At 36.8% G+C, this 23,053-nt stretch overlaps 1 protein-coding gene across 2 annotated transcripts in view; it reads right to left on the reverse strand.

Annotated features, from left to right (window-relative positions):
• ZNF704 (zinc finger protein 704) overlaps window positions 1–23,053 on the reverse strand; it is a 233,163-nt gene that overhangs the window by 154,775 nt on the left and 55,335 nt on the right. For both annotated transcript variants that reach the window (XM_042923611.1, XM_042923612.1), the window contains exon 2: window positions 22,506–22,747. In XM_042923611.1, the coding sequence (XP_042779545.1) occupies window positions 22,506–22,747 (242 nt within the window). The remainder of the gene's footprint in view (window positions 1–22,505; window positions 22,748–23,053) is intronic.

Here is a 23,053-nt window from a genome sequence, read left to right on the forward strand (position 1 = left end):
ATCTGCTTTATTCCTTCCAAGTTCTATGCAGTCCATACCTCACAGTATCTTGAATGTAGCCCTCTTACCCGAGGGTTCTGTCCTGCTTAAAGGTTTCATGATGGTCTCTCTCAGATTCTACACGTGCCTCCTAATTATTCTTTATGGCTTCAGTGTCGAAACACGTATGCACTTCCTCCCTGCCTCCTCATCCCCACGCCAGACCAGACGACTGCTTGGAAATGTCAATCTAAAGTATCACTAGAATAGCTCTCCACAATCTAACAGATAAAAATCAAATTCCAAATGTATTTCCAGTTAAGCCTAACTCTCCAGTCTTATCCCTTAACACTTCTCCACCTAGAACTCTATTTGTAGGAGAAAAAACCCAAACAAACACAAGTTAATATTTAAAAGGAGAATCAGTAACAGTTTAAGCTAGTAACAAAGTAAACCCTTTGTACTTAGGAATCTTTAAAAGTTTTTTTTTTTTTCTTTCTTTGAGAGTGAGATAGAGAGAGAGCACTCGAGCGCAAGTGAGCAAGGGGCAGAGAGAGAGAATCCCACAAGGGGCCGAGAGAGAGAGAGAGAGAGAGAGAGAGAGAGAGAGAAGCGGGGCTCACCCGATGCTGGGCTCGTGCTCACCTGACGTGGGACTCAAACTCATGAACTGTGAGATTATGACCTGAGCTGGAGTCAGATGCTTACAGACTAAGCCACGTAGCCACCCCTAAAAGTTTTTGATACATTTTTTTTGCATTTCCTAGTTTACAAGTAGTATGTGTTAACTATTTTGTTACTCTATCCAAAAGCATAAGCAAATGCACTGAAGATGGGAACCCGGGTCCAAGCCTCAAGCACCCTGACATGGTGTGTCTGCATTGCTCTAACCACTGATACCATAGGAAATGTCAGGGGTACATCTCCTAACAACCGAAGAGGCACTCTGAAACTCTGGAATGCAGCAGCCCTTATGTTTTTTTAAAGAACCAGAACGGTGACAGTACGGATTTAGCCTTCCTTTGACTTAGAAGGAATTTAAACATCTTCATAATAATGATTGTACAAAACATCAGTTACTGACAACTGGGAGTCATTCTCCCTTTAGGAGATGTTCTGGAATCGTGCTGCAGAATTTTGCAACTAAATGTTCCCTGACCCACAGAGACTGAACTGTCCTCTCTCCTTACTGGGATGCTCCTTCCTCCCTCATGACCCTTAAGAGATATTGACGTAGGAAACCACTGTCCCCCTTTATGAGTGTGAGTGAGGAATTATCTTCATGTGTGTCCAGGAAGGACAAAGAGAGAAAGCACTGTCTCAGGGATAAATGATAAGCTGGGCTGAACTGTGTAATTAACAGGTGCACTTTATTCTAAAGCTGCACTGTCCAATGCAGATGTCACTAGCCACATGTGATTACTGATCACTCAAAATGTGCCCGGTCCAGATTGAGATGTGCTGCGAGAACAAAATATACACTGGACTTGGAAGACTAAAAAAAAAAAATGAAAAATAGCTCATTAATAACTTTTTTTTTTTTACTGATTACATAAAATAATTTTGGCATATGCTGAGTTAAATAATGCAGTATTAAAATTATTTTCTTTTTCCTATTTTTAATGTAGCTACAAGATATTTTTAAATAACATACACAGCTCACATGAAATTTCTACTGGACAGTGATGCTCAAATATGATTCTTTTCATTTTATTTTTATTCATTTTTTTATTGTCTTAATTTTAATTCCAGCATAGTTAACACAGGGTCCTATATTAGGTTCATACACTTCCACACATCACCCAGTGCTCATCACAACAAGTGCACTCCGTCGTCCTCCCCATCTATTTCACCCATCCCCCACCCACCTCCCTTCTGGTGACCAGCAGTTTATTCTTTACAGTTAAGAGTCTGTTTCTTAGTTTGTCTCTCTTTTTTCCCCTTGTGCTTCTTTGTGTTGTTTCTTAAAGTCCACCTGAGTTAAATCATATAGTATTTGTCTTTCTCTGACTGTGCTTACCATTATACTTTCTAGCTCCATCCATGTCATTGCAAATGGCAAGATTTTATTCTTTTTTGTGACCAATATTCCACTGTGTATATATGCCACATCTCTTTATCCATTCATCTACTGCTGGACACTTGGGCTGTATTATGTTGTATTATAAATAATGCCGCAATAAACATCAGGGTGCATGTATCCATTTGAATTAGTGTTTTTGCATTTTTGTGGTAAATACTCAGTAATGCGGTTACTGGATTGTAGGGTAATTCTATTTTTAACTTTAAGGAATCTCCATACTGTTTTCCACAGTGGCTGCACCAGTTTGCATTCCCACCAACAGTGTTAAGAGGGTTTCCTTTTCTCTGCATCCTTGCCAACACCTGTTGTTTGTGTTGTTAATCTTGGCCATTCTGACAGGTGTATCTCACTGTAGTTTTGATTTGCATTTCCCTAGTGATAAGTGATGCTGAGCATCTTTTCATGTGTCTGTTGGCCATCGGTATGTCTTCTTTGGAGAGATGTCTATTCATGACTTCTGCACATTTTTTTATCGGATTATTTGTTTTTTGGGTGTTTTTTCGTTGACTTATCAGTTCTGTATATATTTTGGACACTAACCCTTTAAAGTGATTTGCAAACATCTTCTCCCATTCAGTAGGTTGCCTTTAGTTTTGTTGATTGTTTCCTTCACTGTGCAGAAGCTTTTTATTTTGACGTATTCTCAATAGTTTATTTTTGCTTTTACTTCCCTTGCCTCAGGAGAACTATCTAGAAAAATGTTGCTACAGCCAATGTCATAGACATTTCTGCCTGTGCTCTCTTCTAGGATTTGTATGGTTTCAGGTCTCACATTTAGGTCTTTCATCTATTTGAAGTTTATTTTTGTTGTATGGTATAAGAAAGTGGTCCAGTTTCATTCTTTTGCATGTAGCTGACCAGTTTTCCCAAAACTATTCGTTGAAGAGACAGTCTTTTTCTCATTGGATAGTCTTTCCTGCTTTGTCAAGGATTAACTGACCATATAATTGTGGGTTTATTTCTGGGTTTTCTATTCTGTTCCATTTATCTCTGTGTCTATTTCTGTGGTGGTACCATACTGGTTTTTTGTTTTTTTATTTGTGAGAGAGAGAGAGAGAGAGAGAGAGAGAGAGAGAGAAAGGGAGAGAGGGACAGGGAGAGCAAGAGAGGATGAATGTGAGTGGAGGAGGGGGGAGAGGGAGAGGGGGGGGGAGAGGGAGAGAGAGAGAGAGAGAGAGAGAGTCAGTCTTAAGCAGGCTCCACACTAAGTGTGGAGCCTGACTCGGAGCTCAATCCCATGACCTTGGGATCATGACCTGAGCCGAAATCACGAGTCACATGCTTAACTGACTGAGCCACTCAGGTACCCCAATACCATACTGTTTTTTTAAAATACATTTGTTCAGTGTTTATTTAAATTCTAGTTGGTTGACACACAGTGTAATAGTTTCTGGTGTACAATTTAGTGACTCAACACTTTCATACATCACCCAGTGCTCATCACAAGTGCTCCCCTTGTTCTCCATTATTCATTTAACCCATCCTCCCATGCACCTCCCTTCTGGAAACCATTAGTTTGTTCTCTATAGTTAAGAGTCTATTTCTTGGTTTGCTTCTCTCTCTTTTCCCTTTCCTCATTTGTTTTGCTTCTTACATTCTACATATTTGTGAAATCATACAGTACCATACTGTTTTTATTACTATAGCTTTGTAATGTAACTTAAGTCCAGAATTGTGATGCCTCCATCTTTGCTTTTCTTTTTCAAAATTTCTTTGGCTACTTGGGGTCTTCTGTGGTGCCATACAAATTTTAGGATTGCTCGTTCTAATTCTGTGAAAAATGCTGTTGGTATTTTGATAGGGATTACATTAAATGTGTAGATTGCATTGGGTAGCATAGACATTTTAACATTTGTTCTTCTAATCCATGAACATGGAATGTCTTTCCATGTCTTTGTGTCATGTTCAATTTCTTTCATCAAAGTTTTATAGTTTTCAGCGTATAGGTCTTTCACCTCTTTGGTTAGATTTATCCTAGTTATCTTATTTTTGGCACAATTGTAAGTGGGACTGTTTTCTTAATTTCTCTTTCTACTGCTTCATTTTTAGTGTATAAAAATGCAACAGATTTCTGCACATTGATTTTGTATCCTGAGACTTTACTAAATTCATTTATCAGTTCTAGAAATTTTTTGGTAAGGTCTTTTGGGTTTCCTATATATAGTCTTATGCCATCTGCAAATAGTGAAAGTTTTACTTCTTCCTTACCCATGTGTATGCCTTTTATTTTCTGTCTAATTGCTGTGGCTATGACTTCCAGTACTACATTGAATAAAAGTGGTGAGAATACACATCCTTGTCTTGTTCCTGACCTTAGGGGGAAAGCTCTCAGTTTTTCCCCATTGAGTATGATGTTATCTGTAGGTTTTTCACATATGGCCTTCATTATGTTGAGGTATGTTCCCTCTAACCCTACTTTGTCAAGGGCTTTTATCATGAATAGATGTTGTACTTTGTCAATTGCTTTTCTTCCATCTACTGAAATGATCATATGGTTTTCATCCTTTCTCTTACTGATGTGATATGTCAGGTTGATTGATTTGCAAATGTTGACCCAACCTTGCCTCCTGGGAAGAAATCCCACTTGATCCTGGTGAATGATTTAAAAAAAAAATTTTTTTTTTAACATTTATTCATTTTTGAGAGACAGAAAGAGACACAGTGTGAGTGGGGGAGGGCAGAGAGAGGGAGGCAGAATCGGGAGCAGGCTGCAGGTTCTGAGCTCTCAGCACAGAGCCCGATGTGGGGCTCAAACCCACAAACCGTGAGATCATGACCTGAGCTGAACTTGGACGCTCAACCGACTGAGCCACTCAGGTGCCGCTGATTTTTTTAAATTTATTGTTTGGGGGGTGCCTGGGTGGCTTAGTCAGTTAAGGGTCTGACTCTTGATTTTGTCTTAGGTCATGATCTCATCGTTCGTGCAATTGAGCACAGTGTCAGGCTCTGTGTTGACAGTACGGAGCCTGCTTAGGATTCTCTCTCTCCCTCTCTCTCTGCCCCTCCCCTGCTCATGCTCTCTCTCAAAACAAATAAATTAACTTAAAAATGTATTGAATTTGGTTTGCTAATATTTTCAAATGTGATTCTTTTTAAATAGTAATGACCAACATCTCGTCTCATTATCGTTTGTCTTTCTGTGACAAAAGCAGAATACAGAATCTATATAGGCAGGAAGAGGTGGGGAGTGGGAAGCAGTAGGAATCCAATGATTTCTACTACATGTTTAAATTTTGAACATACGTAGGGAGGAAAAAAGATGTTATGTAAAATCTAAAGTTTCTCTCTTTTTTTTAAAGTTTATTTATTTGAAAGAGAGTAAGCATGAGAGTGAGCGGGGGAGGGGTAGAGAGAGAGGGAGAGAGACAGAATTCCAAGCAAGCTCCACACTGTCAGTGCAGAGCCTGACATGGAGCTTGATCTCATGAACTGTGAGATCATGGCCTGAGCTAAAATCAAGAGTCAGCCGCTTACCCGACGGAGCCACTCAGGCACCCCGTGTTATGTAAAATCTAAATGCAAACCAATTCCACAGAGGCAACCTATGGCACTGGTACTACAAAAGCAGAAAACTGGTAAGCATTTTGGACCATTGCCATTTACCCAGCCTGTGCAACAAAGCTAATGGTCTACCTAGCACAGTAGTGCACCTCGTCCCTGATATTTCAGTTGTCAAATCTTCTCCATCTTGTTGCCAGAAGTGGTTTAGATGGAAAAGCATTTATTAATTATCCAAGGTCTCTTTGGAGGTGATGCCTGCAAATGCTTGAATGTCATACTTTTGGTATTTTACATCATAACTACCCAGTGGATCAAGAGAGTATATCCTTTTTTAATAGCAAAGTGACATAAATTATTAATTCTTTTAAAAATTCATATTAATGGCTAAAACCCAAAATTCACAATGCAATTCTAAATAGGTGGCATATTCTAATTTGGCACTAATGTGTGCTTATAATAAAGTGATATAACACACAGTTATTGGAAATTGATTTTCAATGTCATATTTAAAGTCAACACATACATGTATATAAAATTTTCTCACACACACACACACACACACACACACACACACACACACACACACACAACCTGGGCCAAATGTATGTCACAAAACACAAGCTTTCCTAAGTTATAACTAAGAAAATAAAGATAACATTAATCAATGTTATCCGTGTTAGTACAGGAAGGAGTGCTCGTTTAGAAAGCTTCTCTATCATACCTTACTAATTTCCTTCAGATTTCATAGGATATTTGGAGAGTGGAGTTGCAGCACATGTGCATTTAAATTAACAGAAATTCTACTTCAACGATAGGCACTTGGCAGGAAGAGAGAACTATTTAAAAAAAAAAAAAAACAACAGAAATTCCTCCCATTCCATTCAATGAAATTTTGTCCCAGAGTAAAAAGGGGAAGAATTCTCTTTTTTAATTTGTTTTAGATCCCAAGTCTTTCTTGGTGGGTTCTGGTCTCACAGGCATTTTAAGACATTGTAAGGAATAATTTTGTCTTGATTGAGTCTTGACTTATTTGTTGACTTTTGAATCTAAATCCCTGGCAAAGTATGACTTGATTGTGTAGTGATGGCATAATATGTTTCATCACATCATAATATCAATTATATTGGTTCCTAGCATTTTTGTCTCTCTATCCCTCTACCCACATGATTATACTTGTGTTTTAGAAAGATCATTTTGGCTGTTGTATAACAAACAGACTATAGCAAGAAAATTGGAACAACAGTTACTTGCTGACCTGAATCACTAAAATGATGGGAAGGGATGGAAATGGATAAAGGTTTCCTAGAAAAGACGGTCTTTATAGTTACTTTATGGAGATTGCTTCAGTTCTTAACAAGGTCCACAAATTATATAGTATTAGTATTTCTCCATCATAGGTAGGTACATTCATAGTCCCCTGTCAATATAGTTTAAGTTTTTATTTAAATTCCAGTTAGTTAGGGGCGCCTGGGTGGCGCAGTCGGTTAAGCGTCCGACTTCAGCCAGGTCACGATCTCGCGGTCCGGTCCGTGAGTTCGAGCCCCGCGTCAGGCTCTGGGCTGATGGCTCGGAGCCTGGAGCCTGTTTCCGATTCTGTGTCTCCCTCTCTCTCTGCCCCTCCCCCGTTCATGCTCTGTCTCTCTCTGTCCCAAAAATAAAAATAAAAAACGTTGAAAAAAAAATAAAAAATAAAATAAAAAAAATAAATTCCAGTTAGTTAACATACAGTGTAATATTAGTTTCAAATGTACAATATAGTGACTCAACAGTTCCATACAACACCCAGTGCTCATCACAACAGGTGCACTCCTTAATCCCCATCACATATTTAACCCATCCCTCCACCCACCTCTCCTGCCAATATAGTATATATTTTTAAAATGTTCAGTAAGCTAAGCTTAAACTGACCTTTTAGCCTTCTCTCTTTTTTTCGGTAGTTTCATATTGGCTACAGAGTTTGTCACCTGTAAAGTTTTTAACGCATTTAAACATTTGCTCCAGGAACTGCTATGCTTCTGGAGATTCAGAAATAATGTCTGCAATTTTGCCTTATCTCTCACTTAATTCCAAATTTGACACAGGAGACTTTTTAATAGTATATGGTACATAAAACACAAAGGAGAAACTGTAGACAACACTGTTGAAAACGCTAGCCAAGTTAGTTTACAATTTCCCATTGTACGTGTAGGATATTGCTTGTAGCTCAGGTCATTTCCCAAACGTGAACTCAAAGGTTAAGAAGTTTCTGAAGTTCCTTCTAGACTAGACAGTCTTCAGAATGGCATCTTACAAAGAGAAGATGATTTTTATCTTATCCAGCATGTGATAAATATGACATCATCATATTTTAAAACCTGCAAAACAAACTACCTTATGGTTCACTTTTTTTTCCAACAGTAAACTAACAATCTGGAGTATTCTAATAAACTGCTGTTAGGTCTAGGAATATTTTTGGCCAAATTTCTCTTTTTTCTTTGTTACAACTAGTTTGCTAATAGATTTCTTTAGCTTTAGAGTTATAATTAGAAGACAGTTACTACTTTGAATAATCAAATTGTAATTGCTGTTTGGGTGAAATCCAACCAATTTAAGCATCAGCACTTCTGAAAAAACAATGTCTGCCAAAAAGAGAATAACAAATGCCATGCTCTAATAATCTAGGTTATCTAATAATGTTTGCCTGACTGTCAAGTTTCTTTTCTTTTCTTTTTTTTAACGTTTATTTATTTTTGAGACAGAGAGACAGAGCATGAACAGGGGAGGGGCAGAGAAAGAGAGGGAGACACAGAATCTGAAGCAGGCTCCAGGCTCTGAGCTGTCAGCACAGAGCCTGACGCGGGGCTCGAACTCATGGACCGTGAGATCATGACCTGAGCTGAAGTCGGACGCTTAACCGACCAAGCCACCCAGGCGCCCCTCGAGTTTCTTTTCTAGAGACTAGATAACAAGTGATATTAGAATTATCAATGTGTTGGGGCGCCTGGGTGGCTCAGTCGTTTAAGTGTCTGACTTCGGCTCAGGTCATGACCTCACGGTTTGCAGGTTCAAGCCCCATGTTAGGCTCTGTGCTGACAGCTCAGAGCCTGGAGCCTGCTTCGGATTCTGTGTCTCCCTCTCTCTGCCCCTCCCCTGCTTGTGCTCTCTCTCTCTCTCAAAATAATAAGTAAACATTTTTTAAAAAGTTTTAAAAAAGAATTATCAATGCATTTTAAGGCATCACATTTGTAAATGACAATAAATGAGTGTTTTCTGATAAACACTAATGGTGGTAATAAGGAACAAAAATTCACTTGGGGTCAGAAACCTAGCCTAGTCTTAGGTCTGCCATTTGTTAAATGTGTGCTCCTGGGTGATCATTTAACATTTCTGAGTCTTTCTGCTCATTTGTAAACTGAGATTTATGATAGACATCTGTCAGTTTTCTGGATGCCCAGTGTCTTCGTGCATCTGAGGAGTTTCCAAGCACATACAGTTCTCACTTTAGAAGCCACAAAGCCCAGTTGCAAGTCCTGATTCTGCAGAATGAATGAACACAACCATGTTCCTGGCTGTCCACCCTCCTGTCTACTTTCTAACCTGGCTCTCCAGCCTTCCCAGAAACTTTGTTAGTCTTTAAAAAAACAATTCCATTCTTTGTTAAATCAGCCATTCATTTTCTGTTGCTTACAACCAAGAAGGCTCACTTTTATTTCAAAAATAGACCTCAAATCTGTCCACTTCTCTTCATCTCAACTGCCACTGCGTTTGTCCAAATTTCCGTATCTTTTCTGCACTAATGTAGTAGCTTCCCGACTGGTTTCCCTCCATCCATTCTTGTTCCCTTCCGTCCTAATCTACATGTAATAGATGAAGTGATCATTTCTAAATACAAAAGGAATCGTATCATTCTTCTTCATAAACTTCTCACTGACCTCAATACATAATTTAAAGATCTTTAACACAATCCAACATAGCTCAACATGATTCAGTTTCTTCAGATTCTGTCTACCTCTCCAACCTCATCTTTTGCCACTCTCCACTGTGCTCTGTGCTCTAGCCACACTGGCGGTCTTTCTCATCTTCGGGCTTTCACGCGTGCTCTCCTCTACCTGGAACACTTCCTCCCAACTCAGTCTGGCTCCTTCTCATCCTTCAGGTGTCAGCTGAAGTGTACTTTCCTGAAAGAGGCCTTTCCTTATGCCTCAACCTACAATAAGTGTTCCTCTTTATGGCCCTCATGATATCCTGTACATTCCATTTATTAAAATTATTAGAATTTATGATGATGTATTTATACATTATTTTTTTAGAATATCTCCTCAAATCTATGAGGGTGGGAAATCTGTCTAACTTATTTTACCCTGTATTCCAGTATCTGATATATAAAATCCACTTAGTTAATAAATATGTTGAATAAATTGAAGAATGAAAGGGTATTCTGGTGACTTAGTGCTGGCAGAAATTTTATCAGGTCACTCTTATTCTTAACATCTTCTTGGTCTTATCAGAACTGAGTAATATGGTACTATTTATGCTAAAGAGAAGTATACATGTGTGTACATACTTACACATTCTTGGTAATAGACATCATCCACAAACTATTAGCAAGGTATACAACTAGCTTGTTGTTGGTTATAAGCCAATTAATAGAGTTAAAGTCAGAAAACATGGCTAAACTTTTAGTGAGTCTATAGTGAGAACTCTATATACATGAGTGTTGTAATAATGTTAAGCAGAAAGACTTTTTTTTTATATACACACACATATATTTGGTGAAGATAAAGGGGAAGATAATCTCTTGCTTCTGGGCTCACAGTGAACCTCTTGCCTATAAGCAAGTGCTGGAAGGCAAAAAAAAAAAAAAAAAAAAAAAAAAAAAATCTGGTACCTCTTCTGTTCATCCTCTCTACCAGGTGGAGAAAGCCATTGGTAATGCAGAGAAAATAGGGGCCAGGCAAAGAGAGAGGCTCAATGATATCAATACGTAGATAAATATAAATTTTTGTTTAAAAAAATTTAAAGGATAATTGATTATACTACCAAACTTTAAAGAAGAATTAATACCAATTATTTATAAACTCTTCAAAAAAAAATAGAAGGAAACACTTTGCCACTCATTCTCTATTATTCTGATACAAAAACCAAATAAAGACATCACAAGAAAGAAAACTACAGATCAAAGTATCGTCTATAAATATAGATGCAAAATCCTCAACAAAATACTAGCAAACCAAATCAGGCAATATACAAGAAGGATTATACTCCATAATGATATTTATCCTAAGAATGAAAGATTGGTTTAACATTGAATATCAATTACTGTAACATGTAGAATATAATAAAGAACAAAAAATATGTGATCATTTCAATAGACACAGAAAAAGCATGTGACAATATTCAATACTCTTTCATCAGAAAACACTCAACAAACTGAGAATAGAAGGGAACTCTTTTATTTATTTTTTTAAGTTTGTTTATTTATATATATTTGAGGGGGGAGGGGCAGAGACAGAAGGAGAGATAGAGAATCCCAACCAGGCCCCATGCTGTCAGAGTGCAGAGCTGGACGTGGGGATCAAACTCACAAACCGTGAGATCATGACCTGAGCTGAGATAGAGTCAGACACTTAACCAACTGAGCCACCCAAGTGCCCCGGAAGGGAACTTTCTCAACCTGATAAAAGGCATCTACCAAAAATCCACAGCTAACATCATACTTAATGCAAAAGACTGAATGCTTCTCCCTATGATCAAAAACAAAACAAAATGTCCACTTATATTCAACACTGTACTGGAGAATCTAGTCAGAGCAATTGGGCAAGAAAAAGAAGTAAAAGGCATCTAGACTGAAAAGGAAGAAGTAAAGCTACCTATATTTACAGATGACATAATCTTCTACATGTAAAATCCTAAGGAAGCCACAAAAACTGTTCAAACTAAAAGAGAGATTCAAAACTAATTCAGGGAGGTTGCAGGATACAAGATCAATACACAAAAATCAGTTTTATTTCTATTCACTAGCAATGAGCAATCTGAAAATAAAATTAAGAAAATTATTTCATTCACAATAGCAACAAAAACAATAATATATGTAAGAATAAATTTTAAAAAAGAAGTACAAAACTTGTACTCTGGGACTATAAACCACTGTTGAAAAAATGAAAGACCTTAGTAAGTAGAAAGAAACCCTGTGCTCATGAATTAGATGCCTTTATCTTACTAAAATGGGAATACTTCCCAAATTTATCTATAGATTCAACGCAATTTCTGTCAAAATTCCAGCTGATTTTTATGGAAAATTGACAAGCTGATTCTAAAATTCATATGAAAATGCAAGGGACCTAGAAACAGTCCTGAAAGAGAGCAAATTTTGAGGATCACAATTCCTGATTTTAATTTTTTTTTAATGTTTGTATTTATTTTTGACACAGAGCTAGACAGAGCATTGACTAGGGGAGGGGCAGAGAGAGAGGGAGACACAGAATCTGAAGCAGGCGCCAGGCTCCGAGCTGTCAGCACAGAGCCTGACGTGGGGCTCAAAACTCTGAACCACGAGATCATGACCTGAGCCGAAGTCAGACGCTCATCTGACTGAGCCACCCAGGCGCCCCTTACAATTCCTGATTTTAAAACTTACCACAAAGTTACAGTGATCCATACACTGTGGTGCTGGCATGAAGACAGACATATAAATCAGTGAAAATGAGAGCCCAGAAATGAGCATCTACTACTATGGTCAACTGATTTTCAACAAAGATGCCAAGACAATTCAGTGAGGAATGAGTAGTCTTTTCAACAAATGGTCCTAAACAACCAGATATCCATATGCAAAAGAATGAATTTGGACCGCTAATACCATACACAAAAATCTACTCCAAATGGATTATAAACCTAACATAAGAGTTAAAAGTACAAAACGCTTTAGAAGAAAAAAATAGGCTTCAGTCTTCATGACCTCGGACCAGACAATGGATTTTTAGATATATCTCCAAAAAAACATAAGCAACTAAAGGAAAAAATAGAGATACTGAATCTCATCAAAGTTAAAAACCTTTGTGTATCAAAGGATGCTATCGAGAAAGTAAAAGACAATCCACAGAATGAGAGAAAATATTTGAAAATCATGTATCTGATAATATTCTTGTTTTCAGAATATATAAAGAAATCTTACAACTCAATGATAGAAAGACAAAGTAAAAAATATGGGCAGTATATCTGAATAGACATTTTTCCAAAGCAAATCTCTAAATGGCTAACAAGAAAAGAAGTTCAATATCATTAGCCATTAATGCAAATCAAAACTACAATGAGGTATCACTTCACACCCACTAAAATGACTATAGTAAAAAAGACAGATAATAACAAGTGTTGGTGAGAATATGAAGAAATTAAAACACTCATATATTTCTAGAGGAAATGCAAAATAGTGGAATTCCTTTGAAAAACACTTTGGAAGTTTCTCAAACACTTAAATATGGAGTTACCAGCTATTTTACTCCTAGATATTATACCTAAGAAAACTAAAAACGTATGTCCACTCAAAAACTTGAACATACATATTCATATAGCATTATTCATAATAGCCAAAAAATGGAAACAGTCCAAATATCTATCAATGCATGGGTAGATAAATAAATGTGATATACCCATGAAATGAAATATTATTTGGCAATAAAAATGAATGAAGCACCGATAATTCTAAAACATGAATGTTACAGACTAAATGTGCCATCCCCCAACTTATATGTTGAAATATTATTCCCAGTGTGATAGAATTAGGAGGTGGGGCCCCTGGGAGGTAATTATGATCATCTCTGAGGTCATAGGAATAGAGCCTTTGTGAAGGGGATTGGTGCCCTTGCAAGAGTAGTAAGAGTTTGCTTCCATTGCTCTAGTCTCTGCTACTTGAGAATACAACATGAAGTCAGCAATCTGCAACTCAGAAGAGGGCCCTCACCAGAACCTAACTATAATCTCAGGCTTCTACTCTCTAGAACCGTTAAAAATAAATTTCTGTTGTTTATAAGCCATCCAGTTTATGGCACTTTTTATTTTATTAAAAAAATTTTTTTTAACATTTATTTTTGAGAGAAACAGAACAGAACATGAGTGGGGGAGGCACAGAGAGAGAGAGAGGGAAACACAGAATCAGAAATGGGCTCCAGGCTCTGAGCTGTCAGCACAGAGCCCAATGTGGGGCTTGAACCCACAAACTGTGAGATCATGTCCTGAGCTGAAGTCTGATGCTTAACTGACTGAGCCACTCAGGCGTCCCTATGGTACTTTTTAATAGCAGCCTAACAGCTAAGACAGTTATTGAACCTTGAAAACATGCTAAGTGAAAGGAGCCAGACACAAAAGGTCACATATTGTATGATTCCATTTATTTGAAATGTCCATAATAGCCAAATGTATAGAGACAGCAACAGCACAATAGGTTGGTGGTTGCCTAGGGTTCGGAGGCTGGGGAAGAATGGAGAGTGACTGCTCATGGGCAGGGGTTTTTTGGGGGTGGGGGTGGGGGTGGGGGTGGGGGTGGGGGTGGGGGTGGTGGTGGTGGTGGTGGTGGTGGTGAAAAAGCTAATCATGGTGATGGTTACACTGCTTTATGAATGTACTAGAAACATTTTAAATAGGTGAATTGTATCATATATGAATTATATCTCAATAAAACTACTTTAAAAAGGGATGACTAAAGAAAAATCAATAAATGTAATTTGGGGATTGTAACATTTAGAAAAATAAAATTTATAACAAAAATAGTGCAAAGAACAAAAGGGGAAATGGAAGAATACCATTGTAAGATTCCTGCACCAGATGTGAAGTGATATAATATTAAGATAGCTAAGGTGGCCATACTAATAACAGACAAAGTAGATTTCAGAATGAAGCATAATATCGATAACTAGAGACATTTCATAATAATAAAGAGGTTGATTCCTCAAGGATACAAACCAATTCTAAAATTCATAAAACAAAATCTGACAAACTGAGAAGAGAAAGAAGTAGACAAAATCAGTAACGAAGTAGATAAAAAAATATCAGTAACGTACAGAACCAGTAGTCACAAGTAGACAAAAATATCAATAAGTATGCAGAATTCATGAATAACATTATGAAAGAGAAAAAGCAGTAAAGCATATTTTAAAAAAGAAAAAATTAAGGTGGCAAAACATTTTAAACATATAAGTTTAAGTATAATGACTGTAATGAATCAAATATCCTATTTCAAAATATGCTATATATTTCTGTTTTCTGGATTGTTTTCACAACTATAAATAATAAGAAAAATGTATTGTGCCTCTTACTTTTCACAATAAAACCTAATTCCAATGTTCTAATTTTAAGAAGAAACAACCAAACAAAATTTGGGAGGTATACACAAAGAAGTGTGTAGAAAGAGTTATTGTTGCTAAAAGAGAAAAGTGTTAAATGCCAATAGTAGAAAAGAAGAAAGGTCTACAATTAATGACTGAAATTCTACTGTAAGAAGCTAGCAAAACAGGGAACTTAAAATATGCAGAAATAAGGAAATAACAAAGATGAAAAAGGAGACCAGTGAAATAGAAAATGGACAAAAAACAGAGAAAATCAATATATACAAAGGTTGCTCTTGGTTGAAGAGCCATAAAATTGATAAGCTGTTAGTTAGATTGGTTAAAAAAAGGAAGACGACACACTGACCAGTATCAGAAATGAGAGAGGGAACACTACTACAGAATCTACATATATTAGAAAAAATAAGGCGTTATTATGAACTATATATTAATAAATTTGACACTTAAATTAATGAATAAATTTATTGAAATCACAGATTATAAAACTCACTAAATAAGAAACATAAAAGATAAATAGCATTGTATCAATGTTAAAAATTGAATCTGTAATTAAAAACACTTCTATAATGAAAACTCCAGGTCAAGATGGCTTCACTGGTGTACCTATCCTTTTAAGGCAGAGTAATCCCAGTCCTAAAACAAACCCAGAAAATAGAGGAGGAGAAAGGGACACTTCCTAATGCATTTTATGAGGCTATCATAAATTTATATTAAAATCAGACAAAGAAATCGAAATAAATAAAATGATAGGTCAATGGATGAAAATGAATGAATCTTAACAGAATTTTAACAAAAATGGATCCTTCAATATGTAAGGGGGTTTTACCTCAGGAACACAAAGTTGATTCGATGGTCCAAGACCAATCAATGTAATCCAACATATAATAATTTTTAAAACTATGCTCATGCAGATGGATGTAAACATTTTTAAACTATATTCAGCATCTATTGATGACAAAAACTCAGCAAATAAGAGTACTTTCTTACTTTCATAAAAAAATTAAATATACTGACAATACCCTGGGTTGGTGAACACATAAAAGCCACTGCAACTCTCATACCTTACTGGTGGGAATATAAAATGGTGCAACTACTTTGAAAAAGTATTTCAGTTTCTGAAAAAGTTTAATATACAATGGCCATATGACCTATGAAGTCAACTCTTGGGTATTTAAAAGTGAAAACTTATTCCACACAGGGGCATACATGGATATTTATGGCAGCTTTATTCCTAATAACCCCAAACTGTACACAGCCCAAATGTCTATCAGAGGCGAATGCATAATCAGATTATCATATAATCACAAAATAGAATACTATTTGGCAATAAAAAGTAACATACTACTGACAAATGCAAAAGAAAAATATAGATCTTAAAAAAACACCATGCTGAGCTAATGAAGATACCTGAAAATACATCATGCATGATTCCATTTATATGAATTCTAGAAAAGACAAAACTAATCCACAAGACAGAAAATAGAATATTGGCTGCCTAGTGCTGAAGGTCAGAGGAGAGGTGGAGTGGGAAGAGGCGCAATGAAACTTTTTTGTGGGGATGAGTATGTTCTATATCTTGATTATGGCATTAATTACATGGGTACATATATTTGTTACAACTCATTAAAGTGTATATTTAAAGTGGGTACATTTTATTACACATGAATTACATCTCAATAAACTTGATTTAGAGACAAACTTAATAAATAACCACAAGTTGAATAGTTACGGAAAAAGCAATGATAGCGTCTCTCCCTGAGAGGCATAGATGATAACTAGTCATGTTATTAGGCATGTCTTAACTTCATTACTGAATGTGAATAATTATTCTACTCAAAGTAAATTTATAAGGCAAGACACAGATGTAGTCATCAGCAATAACAACCTATATTAATTTTCCTAGAGGGGCTGTTAACAAATCACCATAAACTGGATGGCTTAAAACAATAGAATTTTATTGTCTCACAATTTTGGAGGCAAGAAGCTGAAATCAAGGTGTCAGAGAGCCGTATTTTCTTAGTCCTTTTGTGCTGCTATAACAAAATACCATAGATCATGGAGCTTATAAACAACAGAGATTTATTTCTCACCGTTTTGGAGGCTGGAAGTCTGAGATCAGGGTGCCACATGGTTGGCTGAGGTGGCATACTTCTTGTATCCTCAACGTGGTAGAAGGGGCAAGGGAGCTCTCTGGGCCTTTTTTTATAAGGGCACTAATCACATGCATGACAGCTCCACCCTCATGGCATAATCAGCATGCAAAGGTCTTACTTCCTAACACCATCACATTGGGGATTAGGTTTCAACAAATGAATTTTGAGGGGGACATATTCAGACATAGCACTTCTTCTGAAGGCTCTGGGGGAGAATCTGTTCCATGCCTGTTTCTTAGCTTCTGGTGTTCTTTGGCTCGTAGACCAATCAATCCAATCTCTGCCTCCATTGGCTTTCCTCCTTGTCTTTTGTCTCTCTCTTTTTTTCTTATATGGATACCAGTCATATCGGGTTGCCACCTACCCTAACGACCTCACCTTAATTTGGTTACATCTGCAAAGACCTTATTTCCAAATAAGCTCACATTCTCAGGTACTGGGGGATTAGGACTTTGACACATCTTTTGGGGAACACGATTCTACTCATGCGTGCCCCATCAGGCACACACAGACCAAAACCCTTTATGTTTATTATCATCATTTGTACTACCTCACAATTTACAACTTCTCTATAATCTCTCAGTTCTTACATGATGATGCTACTGAGTGCCCAGCGCTTGCTTCTCCCAGTTTCTGTTTTGGTAAGTATCTACATGATTTACTATAACATCAGCAGATTTTATAAAATTATTTACCTTAAAAGCAGTATATTTCAATTAATATACACCAAAGAATACTACACACAATCTTTAAGATATAGAGAACTACTAGAGCAGTCTTTAGGAACCATAGTAGAAGTCCACACAGTGGCATCCCCAGCAACGCCCTACAACAGGCAGAGCTAACATGAGTGGAAAGTTCTCCTCCAAAAGGGACTCTCCTGAGTCCTTCATGTTCTCTCTTCTAATACTCACAGATTTGCCCACCATGCCTAGTTACCCTTTGGGTCAGTTGAAACACTCACTTTCTGGACTGTGAAAGAATGTGGTGTTAGCAACTACATTCAAGCAAGTCAACGCATAAGAAGTCTCATGTTACTCCCAACAGCTTGGCACACACTCCAAGAACTGAAAAATTCCTTCCAACTACTTTTATGCCTCATATCCCTGGCTAATCTGTAAATTCCCTACACTGTATTTCAAATCTTTCATTCTTTCTCCCCAGATTTCTACCACTAATCTGGGCATGAATCAGTTATTATCTGGGCCCAGGTTCATCATCTTTTTTTGAAAAACAGGCTAAAATCACTGTCTTAGTTAATGAGTTGCTGAGCTCTGCCCACAGGAAACCACTGACTAGCATTTGTTTTACTTACTGACCTTCGGTCTCTTATTCATTTCTTGAGCCAAACCACAGTATTGGAATTCCTTTCTGGAGGGACTCTTCACTCACACCCCTGTCTCTATAAATACTCTGAAAGTTCATTTTCCTCAACTCTCCATAGAGATCAAGACAGCTAGCATTTTTCCCCAGAGATTAAAAAAATACTTAAGATGACATATCTATAATTAGTAACTCTTCATTCTCCATTCACAATCTCTTTCAGAGGGGGTTGTCATCTTTTATAACCAGACATCGCTAAGTGAAGAAGTGATGAAACCTTCAGAGACAGACACATTGTTTAGAGACTGTTGTCCCCACTGTTATCACTGATGCTCCTGGTAACCCCCAACCCAAATCCTGCTCCCCAATAATCCTTAAAAACTGCACAGAATTTTCTTTTCTGTTAATGATAGATAGCTCTTTAGTTCCAAAGAAACGCTGCACATTCACGTGCTCTCTGACACACTCTTGCTCTGTTTAGTTTCTCTACTGAAGAACTCGGAATACTCAACGCTATGATGCACTCACCTCCATCCCCACGCCCCCCCCCCCCCCAAAAGAAAAGGCTGCTTCTTCCTAAGATCAATCAAGCAATGTCCCACAGGTAAGCGGACTCCACTGCATTCATATAATGCAGGACTCCTGACGATCTTGCAAGGCCGTCTAGCACACTTCCACCCAACCTTCCCTGGCTGTCTCATTCTCGGGGCTCAGCCCTGCACCACAGTATGACTTCCTTCCACAGTACCTCCCTCCTTCCATGCCTCTCACCACACCCCTTTTCTCCCACATGCATCTGTCCCAATAAAATGCTTGGATTTAATCCTGCCTTGGCATTTGTTTCTCAGATGACCCAGCCTAACACATCGGGGTTAGTAACTCATTTAAATTTATATTTTCCTGAAACTAGCAACTTTCAAATGGGTCCTGAGAAAATGGGTAAACAAACATGGATTTTGTAGAGTAGATCTCAGAGTTCCTCCTTCTCAATTCCATTCATCCTCATCTTGAAAAAGATACTACCAACAACAAAAAACTAGGCTTTTGAATAGTTGTATCAAATTAATAATTTCCGTAATATTGAGAGATTCTCCTTTATGTACAAATTCGTTCAGTTCTAAAGAAGGGAGCAAATTAGGAACTGTTACTTGAAATTAGCTACTTAGGTGTCTGTTTCCATGATTCAACTGTAAGCTCGTACAGGGTTGGCATCCCATTTCATTCCAATTTTCTTTTACTGAGTGCTGCGTTCGTAGCAGGTACTCCATAAATAAGCTACTGAATGGAAGCAGGAAATGCTCCATCACAATGAGATATAAAGATGGGGAGGCTAGTTCCCAGATTCTTCCAGGGATATGAAAAAGCAAAATATATCTATTATCTTCATTATATAAACCACAGAAAATAAACATCAAGTACCATTTTAGAAAATATAGAAAGCAAAGGTCAACAAAGATCCTTTTGCCTATAGTGGGAAAAAGCAAAGGACAGAGTGAGAAAGATTATAAAGAATTGATTTTAAACTGCCAAGAAACTCTTTACCAGTGATACTCTATTGGTCAAAAATGCCTTTATAAGAACTGGCCAAAACATAACATCTGGATTTAGGAGAATACGTTTCAATAATCAGCTGGATAGAGCTACATATTATTTATTTATATATATATATATATATATATATATATATATATATATATATATATACATACATACATATACATATATATATATATGCATATATACACACACACATATATTATGTAAGATATAGCTTTCCTTATACCAAAAAACTTCACAGTACTGTAGACTCACTCAAACTTCATTATCTATACACTGCCAATAGACAGATTACATTTTGCTTTTATAAACAAAAAGAAAAGTTGCATATCTTCCTACCGTGTCAGGAAAAGGAGTTTTCAAAACAAAACACCGATTTACTTAGATAATAGTGGAAAGTTGACGTTTACAAAATAATTCTATAACAGTACATGGAAATAGAACCAAAAGAATTGAGAGTTTGATAGTTAAACCCCACAATTTTCTGATTCCTTCATCATCATCAAGAAAAAGGGCAATTTATTTCACCAACTGTTGGCATATTTGTGATGATTAAATACTATAGCAATGAAAACAAATATATTAGAGGAAATCTCGAACAATGAAGCTTTAACTAGTATTTCCCAAAGTAGATGAATATGTCTGAATTATATCTTGTCACTGGGGAATTTTTGCTGTACATTAATGGATTCAAAATCTAATTAACTTTCCTATACTGCTTAAGAACCCTACAATAACACTGGCTTGACTCGTAACTTTTAAGTACAGTTAGTGAATTGGAGAAAGTGGAAAAAATATTCCACATACCAGAGTCAGGAAAGGCAGAAAACATTTTACTTCCTTTCCTTTTCATCATTTTCCCCAGAAACTATTGCAATGGGGTGAAATTAAAGAATAAAGATATATCTAAAACAATCTATGGTAATTTAAAATGATTAATTCCAGGTCTTTTAACATATAAAGTGCTCTAATGGAATTTTTAGCTACAGTAAATCCTGTGGAAGTACAAGTCATCACTGACGATCTGACATTGGGAAGTCTAATTTTTTGCACGACAAGCTTAGAAAGAAAATAAAACCATAGCTCTTCACATTTCAACTTAACGTGTCACTTGTCCTATGAGTCAACCAAATAACAGCTATGAACTGAGGTATCTACCAGTTTTAGGGCATGATAAAACATTTCATAACAAACCCCCAGTTAAAGGAATTAATCCTAAAGAATTTAACATGTGCTTTGTACGAAAAAATTAGAAAAGCAAATAATTCCAAGTGGTTAAACAGAAGCCATGAACATAGGAAAATTTTCAACAAAGGTTAAGGAAAACAAAGAGAACTATAATTTTAGAAAGTATGAAAAATTTGGTAGAATAGAAAAATACACAATTTCCTAGAGGAGATACTTTTGATTTAATATAGAAAGCAATGAAATTCTACTTATAAAAAGTAAATAGGCAAAAAGGAAACATTTATTCCTTTTCCAAGGATACTATATTCCGAGTTGAAACCATTCAAACAATAGAGGACTCCTCAAAAATTTGCTTATAATTCTCCATTCACAATCTCTTTTGGAGGGGGCTGTCATTTTTTATAACCAGACATCACTAAGTGAAGAAATGATGAAAGCTTCAGAGACAGATATGTCGTTCAGAGACTGCTGGGTTTTGGTAACAAAATATGGTTTACATATTAAAAATAAGCACATTTTTATGCTACAGAATTTTCTTTCTTTTGTCCAACAAATATTTATGGAGCCCCTAGTACATTACTAAGCATTATTTTAGTGCTATTGATACAGCATGAACAAGATGGTCCAAGATCCTGGCCAATGTGTAACTTATTTTCTAGGTGAAATAAATGACAAGCAAGAAAATAAGTAAAAGGTCTACTATGTTCCATTCTACTACTGTTCCATGTCATTCTGCCATAATGTTGTGCTTTGATTGAATGCTACTGGATATATTTTAAATAAAATTACAATGTGATAAAAGTCTTTTGGTACTTCAAATAAACCCTCTTGGCCCAGTTCTAAGGTAGATCTGTCTTAAAAGGATTACCAATGCTATAAACCAGGGATCATCAAACTTTTTCTGTGATGAGTCACATGTAAACATTTTAGGCTTTGCAGGCCACCTGTGATGTATGTCACATATTCTTCATTTTTTTAAACAACCCTTTACAAATGGAAAACCACTCTTATCTCACAGGCTATACACAAACATGCCAGGAGCTGAATCTGGCCTGCAGTCATAGCTCTCCAACCTCTGCCCAAAAGATGAGAGTCTCCCTGCTTTTAAGTGGTTATGCTCAGTACTACATTTCACGTTTCTTTTTTGACATTTACTCTCTCGTTTTTTATTATTCATTTTCCAGAATCAAATAAAACATTCTTTTCTACAGCGACAATACTCGCAACTAGCGCAGCCATGAAGTCAGTTCCGAAGAGCAGGGCCACCTGCTCTATTTCACACAAGCAACGGAAAAATGTTCTTGGCAGAAAGCCCCTCCTAAGTCTACATACTCTGGAGAAATATGGTAGAGATTGTACACACTCTCCACAGGCAAACACATAGAAAGGCTAATGTTCCCTTACCTTGCTGGAGGAACATCAATATTGGAAGAAACAACTTTTCGTTTTTGCTCAAGGAGACAGATGGAGCGCGTGTTTTCTTTTTCATGGTCAAGGACTCGGTTGGCTTTTTTGGTGTCTGCCGTTTTCACATCTTCCTCCATGGCCAATGGAAACAAGTGTTGATGAGACATTTTTTTATTAGAGTCACGTTTTAAGTCCTCTGGTTGAAATGTGAAGGTCATTTCCCGCTTGATGCTTCCCACCTGTGAAATGGAACACAAAACTTCTTACCCACACGAAATAGCAGCTTGGCACAACTACATGCAGATGACCCTGAGAAGAGACTGCAGACCAGAGCCCTCCTTGTTCATCTTGAAGATTTTATAGGTAGAAAGGAGAAAATGTAACATGGAGAAAAATGTAACATGGAAATAAAATAGCTGACATTACAGAGTAATATGCAATTGATACATCACACATCATAATGCAAACAAGAAACACCACAAATGTAAGAGGAGCCTTTCAGGCACATAAAAACGTCGAAGACTTGAAAGCATAATACTTCTATG

Source organism: Panthera leo, chromosome F2, assembly GCF_018350215.1.
Source record: "Panthera leo isolate Ple1 chromosome F2, P.leo_Ple1_pat1.1, whole genome shotgun sequence".
Lineage (NCBI taxonomy): Eukaryota > Metazoa > Chordata > Mammalia > Carnivora > Felidae > Panthera > Panthera leo.